The 6,547-nt window shown below is 52.6% G+C and overlaps 1 protein-coding gene across 1 annotated transcript in view; it reads left to right on the top strand.

The window, feature by feature from the left end:
* The window catches only part of TCF7 (transcription factor 7 (T-cell specific, HMG-box)), a gene marked incomplete at both ends in the record, with an annotated part of 63,118 nt that overhangs the window by 46,025 nt on the left and 10,546 nt on the right, over window positions 1-6,547 (top strand). Inside the window, 2 exons of the mRNA XM_010139082.1 lie at window positions 2,410-2,542; window positions 5,544-5,634. Coding sequence (XP_010137384.1) covers window positions 2,410-2,542; window positions 5,544-5,634 — 224 coding nt within the window. The remainder of the gene's footprint in view (window positions 1-2,409; window positions 2,543-5,543; window positions 5,635-6,547) is intronic.

Genomic DNA, 6,547 nt, shown 5'->3' with positions numbered 1-6,547 from the left:
GGGGGCTGTGGACCACAGCCATTAGCAGCTGCAGTGTTTAAACTGGGGATCAGCACTGAAGGAGTCTTCCCTGTTTCTCCAGATCTTTCTGCAACATTTCCTTCTTCCCGTGGTTGGTTCAGTCTGGCGGATGGGTTTCTGTAACAAAGTCCCAAACGGAGGAAGCGAAAGGGGGGTCAATAGCCACTTGCAGAAATTTTTGTCTTACCTCCCTCCGGAGCTTCCTTTTCCATCAGCTTTTTATGACTTTAAAGAGTAGGAGGAAAGTTTTTCAGTGAGACAAGTACAGCTGTAGAAGGGACACGGGGAAGGCAGCTCTTCTTATTGGTGCAACGTCTTGTTTCCCGTCTGAACTGATGGAAGATCTGAGTAACAGAGCTGCAACCTATTGTACCACCAAGTCACCATGTTCTGCTTTGATGAACAGCCCGTCCCTTTGCTGTAACCACACGAGCTTTGTGCTTTTCACCGTTGAGGCGTGCCTTGGATCGGCATCAGGACGGTTTGACTGCCTTTGTAGTGGTCTGTGTCTTCTGTCACGGCTCCGAGAGCTCTTACCAGTCGTCAGGCAGCGGGGCTGGTGGACAGTGCTGCGCTTGGATCGGGCACGGTGCAAATGGGAAGGAAGGGTCTGCCCCACTTCGAACAGCAAAAACGCTTAAGATGAGGGTTTCAAAACAGCTCAGCATCGAGCTTGTTCTGCTCCAGTGTCATGTTAAAATGGACACGTAGAAGTGCGTATCCATAATTGAGGCTTTCTGGCTCTTAAATGAACTAAACCGTAGCTAATTTTAGAGTATCACTGAGAAGCTATTCTTCACCTCACCTCATAAGCAAGGATTGTAAAAGCTCAGAGCTCCAAACGTGTTTAACTAAGCAGGAGCCAGCCCAGCGCTGCTCTCCATGGGAAAACCACAGAGCCCATGGCCCTATACCACACCAGTTTGTGCTGGGGAGGGGGGTACATTCCCAGCATCCCGCTGTAAGCAGTAAATCTACATCCAGTAAGCATCAGGAATTAGGGTTTCATTCATTCTTAGATGCAAAACTGCCTGTGTCTTGGGTTTTATTTGGATGAGCAAATCTTTGTGGGAAAGATAGGTGTAAAGCAGCGTCTCCATCGGTCTCTTTTCCTTTCTGCTGCATCAGTTTCCTCCTCGGAGCAGCAATGCAAATCACAGAACTTGCACAGGGCTCTTGGTCTGCTGTGCACAGGAGAGGTCTTGGACAGGTCCTCCAGAGCCGTCAGCTCCGGCTGCACCACCTCCACCAGAGCCAACGGGTGTTTCAGGCTCACTCTGCCTGAGCAAAACCGCTACCACAGTGAAAGGCACCAGTGAATCAAGTCCAGAGATCGTAAATGGCTTGTCAGAAGCCAAGCAGCAAATCATCTGTAGATGTCCTGGTGGGACGCAGGTCTGGCTGGCACTAGCCAGCTCCTAGCCCCTGCAGAGCTGTCTTACCTGGCCCATTCTCGTTTTATCCCTGTTTTGGGGTGCTCTCAGCCGTGTTTATCTGGGACAAATCCTAACATTCCACCACCATGGTGAAGTCAGTTTGGGTTTAAAGGCAACCATGGGCGAAACCGGGCATGTAGGGAGCGGCTTGAGACGCTCGAGGCGAGGAGGTTGGCTGTAGACGGCAGCGTGTGCGTGTGTGTGTGTGCGTTTTCCTTACAGCTCTTTTGAACAGGTTCCCCTCTCTCTGCTCCAACACGCAGAAGTTCTCCCAGTTACATTCACAAAGTTGTCGGGCTCCAATGGCCTCGCTGTGTGTAGCCAGGAGTGTCTGCAAGAGCTTAAATTTGGATTCTAATTTTTTCTGGGCTTGTTGCATCCTCGGCGCTGCCCGGCTCCCTCCAGTCCTTCCAGCACTGGAGCTGGGACTAAGTGGGATTTGGCCCACGGACTGGCTGGTGACCGTGTCCCATTTTCAAAGGCACTGCCCTCAGCATGGCTCTCCTTGCTTGAGAGCCCCGGTTAGGAAAGCCCGAGTGTGGCTTTCAAGGTGAATGTGCTGGATGTGAAAGTCTAGATTTAGACCTCGTGGTAGCAGAAGAAAAGAGCAGTACGTTGGGTAACGTGCTTGTAGTGTTCATCCTAGAATAAAAGATACTGGAAATGGATGAAAACTAAGTTCTTCTGCATTTTGCAGACTTTGTGCTGATTTGAGCAGTTTTCCCCATACCCAGGTGATCAGCTGCTGCCACTGACTGGTTCATGGATTTTCCTCGCAGGATGCTGAGGTGTTTAAGTAGTTAAGTATTTAAATAAGGCATTTTCTGCCTTGCCCTTGGGTGTCACTGGGGACTTTTAGTAATTCCCAGCCTCGGGTCTGCAAAGGGCACCAGCTCTCCTTGCTCAGGGAGCCCAGTGACCTCTGAGCCCTCTCCCTCCTTGTGTCTTGCAGTCCAACAAAGTTCCCGTCGTGCAGCCGTCCCACGGAGTCCACCCGCTCACCCCGCTCATCCCGTACAGCAACGACCATTTCAGCCATGGCTCCCACTCGCCCCACTTGCCCGCCGACATCAACCAGAAACAAGGTAATGGCACCGCTGGGAACCTGCATGGTGGGAGGGGGACAGAACGGGAGACCACAGAGGTCAAGACTGTCACCTCCCTGGTCCCAAATCAATAGGAAACATCAAGCACCTTGGTCAGCCAGGGCATTGCTTGGCAGTAGGACTTTATTTAGCTTATTGGCCATGCTTTGTAATCCTGGCCAAGAGGAGTTTGATATCAATAGTGCCAGCCCTGCTGATCAGGCATGCTCAATTCTCTGTGCAAGGTGTCCTGTAGCTTGAGACCAGACCAGAGCCTGTGAGATGATGTCAGCCAGAAAATGGAAAGTAATCTTTCCTTTGACTCATACCCAGACTGTTGTCATGTTGTCATTTTGAGAAAATAAATACTTGAAACAGGAAATATTTTGACTAAATAGGACTGGTGTCTGGTAGCTAACTGGATTGTTAGATGTGTGTGTCCGTAGCCACATGTTATGTGGTTGTCACACAGTTTGGCTCGTTGGGTTCCTGGGTGAGTCCAGGACACGTCAATTAGCTCGTGAGGCTATGGAGGAAAGTACAGTCAGTAGAGGTTAAACCCTGAACTGTAAAACATAGGTGTGTGCACAGGAATTCACCCCAGCCCATCATTCTTCACAGGTTACTGGCAAGCTGAGTCTACAGTCAAACTTTTCTCAACCTTATTCTAGTAGTGCAGCAGAACCCTTCAACGGCTGCTCAGATTACCCAAGTTTTTGCACAACCCTGGTCTTGATTACCTGTGAAAGTAAATAAATGCAGAGTTTTCTGTCAAACTACTTTCAGGAGGGGATTCAGGGTCCATCAGAGGCCATCGGTGTGAAAAGGGAGGCACAAACCCAAATCAGAGCAAAGAGAAAGAGAGACCCAAACTGTCCAGAGACATCGGCAATTAATGTCGTTTCTAAAATCCCCGATGGGGTATCGAGGATACTCTTGGCTGGAGGATGTGCTGAATTATCCCTGGTCTGAATCCAGAGGCCACATTCTGGACTCACCAGAGACGCTGATGGGGAGGATTTAGGTCCGGTGTAGGAGATACCCAGGCACATCCTGCTTTCCTTCCAGGCAGCACATTGCTTGTCAGCCACCAGAGCTTAATACACTCTGCAGGAAAATACAAAGAGTTAGCAAAATAAACCTATGAAAAGCTCAGCTACTGGCAGACTTCCAAATCTCGAGAGGAAGCAGGCAGATTTCTGCGTCTCCCGGGAAAGCGACCCGACACACCTTCCTTCATGCTGCCTTTGCAGAGCCTCACAGAGCACAAAAGCCCCTCGCCATGAGCTGCCTCCAGGGACTCGCTGTTAGCCTGGAAAGCCTTAAGCAACACAGGAGCAGCTCGCCCAGGGGATGAGCTGGTTATCTCCCTCCGTGGAGGCTCCAGCTGGCAATGGAGTAGTCCCTAAGCACTCATCTCTGTGGTGGGTCGGTAATTCTGGGAAGCTGTCCTCTGGCTGCACGCCCATCTGCAAGCCCAGCGCAGGCACTTTCCAGTCTCCTTTTAGCCCATACATTGACATCGGAGGGAGGGGGAGTCTGTCCATCCCGGAGATGCCCCAGGTCCAGTTTATGGAGAGGTTCAGACCATCGTCCTCAGCTTGGACTTACCTCCGTGGTGCAGCTGTGATCAGCTTTGCATGTCCCATCCCTACACCGGTGGGGCGAGGGTTCCCCCTTCATTTGGAAGTTCCCATCTCTATTTTCATGGCTGAACTATCTCTCATTATCACCTAGTGTAAGCGCTTGGGAGTCACCGTCATACTCATTCTCACAGCATCCCTTTAAAGTATTTCACAGTAGCCCAAGGACACGCAGACAAGGAAATACAGGCAGGGTCTTCTGAGTCAGTGGCTGGAGCCCCAACCACTGGGCCAGCAAGAATAACTTGTGCTCTGGCTTACGCAACGTGTATTGTTTGAGGTCCAAATCTCAGGAAATCCTGGCAGCTGCCTAACGCGGATGCTGGGTTTGTTTGTCCTTCAGTGGGCTGCTGCGTCCCACTTGAGCACAGCAGCAGGTAAATCTCATACTACGTTACATATTCCTTCCAGTTCAGGTATATATTTATTTTGGCTAACTCCTGATAAGGTGCTTGGAACCTGTTGGTGTCATTCCTAATTCACAATTTGTCTTTAACACACCTAGGAGACTAACCCAGATTTCTGAGCTTGCAAACTGCTTGCAACTAATCACCAGTTTCCTCAGTGTTTTTGTGGCCCAGGACAGCTCCTGGATAAACTCTGTACAGGATTTTCTTTCTCTGCTCGTTAGCAGTCAGCATTACACGATGCTGCAGCAGAGCTCAGCCCCAGCTCCCCTCCAGCTTCCCAGTCTGGGGGTCAGCCGGAGGCTGCTTTTGCCAGCAGCACCGCGGTTGTCTGCGTCCCACCCGCAGCCCCGGGCTCCGCGGACTGTGTTCCAGTCCCGATAGGAACAGATAGGAGCTGCGGCTGTCTCCCCCCGGCCGTGCCGCCCGTGCCAGCAGCTTTGAAGATCACGTAGGGATTCCCCATGCAAAGGGTGAATTCCCAGTTGGCACCATACCCACCTCCACCATTCCTTGGCACCCACAGAGCCCACGAAACGGTTGCTTTGAACGGGGGCTTAAATTGTTAAAAATCGACATAGAAGTGATAGAAGCTTCTCTGCTCATAGGGAGTCTTTGACCATCAGTTGTGCACCTCTGGGGTCTCTGGGAAGGGCAGAAGGATGTCTGGAATCCATCAAATCCTTCCCAAAGCAAGTTGCTGGGCAGCATGGAGCAGGGATGATGCTTGTGCAGGAGCAAGCTGCCTTCCCCACCCTGTTGCGCAAGTGTTTGTGATTCTGCAGCAACATGGTCGACCCAGAACATCCCCACAGAGAGAACCACAGCTATTTCACAGATATTCCCTGCTGCCCACAAGTGCCTGTAGATGGAGCAGCCAGAGGGTCAGGAGTGGTCTGGGTCAGCCAGGGAGCACAGTGTCCAACTTAACCTCCTTCTCCCTCCTCCCAGGAGTGCACCGTCCTTCCCAGACCTCAGACATCCCCGGCTTCTACCCCCTCCCTCCCGGTGGAGTCGGACAGATCACGCCGTCGATGGGATGGTGAGTGTGGAAGGCTCGGCCTCGCGCAGCCCCCAGTCCGCTGGCTGCTCCGTTCGGTTTATTGAACAAACCGCGTGCAGCCGTTCTCCGAACCCTCCACAGTGCTTTCACCCCAGCTTCATCCCTCCTGTGTGCTGTGTGACAGGGAGCAGGGTTTAACCCTGGTTTAGAGGTGGGGAGCAGGTCCACGGAGAGGCTGAAGGCTTTGTCCCGTCTGGTGCATGCCTGGAGCGGGGTTACAACCCGCCCGATTCAAAACCATCTCCTGCCTTACACCTGGCTGCCTGTGCGGATTAGGAAACCCAGGGGGAGCTTCCTACCCACCTCTCCTAATCGCAACAAAAGCCTCTCTTTTTAAGTAGGAGGTAGTTTTCTCCCTTGCTGGGGTTTTCAGCACCAACAGGGCTTTCCCTGAGCGTGCCGGTGTGGCGTGACATAATCTAGGGGGGTACTCCATCCACCGGGCCATGGTGCTTCTCAGGGTCTGGAAAAAATATAGGGAAACACAGGTAAAAATACATCACGGCAGAGACCTGCACCGGTGAGCAACCCCGGTCCCTGCAGCCTGTCTGTGGCACAGCCGGCTCAGCAGCACCCGCCGCCCCAGGGGCACGGGGAAGGAGGGACCATGAAGTCCCAAAAGGTCCCCCCTGCCCCGAGGAGCATCCCGCAAAGCAGAGTCTGTTGGGAAGCCTGCCCCAGAGACTCGAGCTGAAAATACAACGGTATGTGCTACGTGGTCATTGCCACCGGCTTCTGTGACTGTGATGGCAGGCACCGAGGGAGCGGGGCTGGCAGGCAGTGCCGTGTGGGTTAGGTTAATTTTTAATCCCGGTTGGTGACGCAGGGACCTTGCAGAGGCTCCTGGGGAGGCTGGTGGCTGCAGGGGGTGGGGCCGGGGGGGTGGGGTCGG

The sequence above is a fragment of the Buceros rhinoceros genome, unplaced genomic scaffold, assembly GCF_000710305.1.
Source record: "Buceros rhinoceros silvestris isolate BGI_N320 unplaced genomic scaffold, ASM71030v1 scaffold27166, whole genome shotgun sequence".
In the NCBI taxonomy this organism is placed as follows: Eukaryota; Metazoa; Chordata; class Aves; order Bucerotiformes; family Bucerotidae; genus Buceros; species Buceros rhinoceros.
This window is presented reverse-complemented; position numbering and strand designations above follow the sequence as displayed.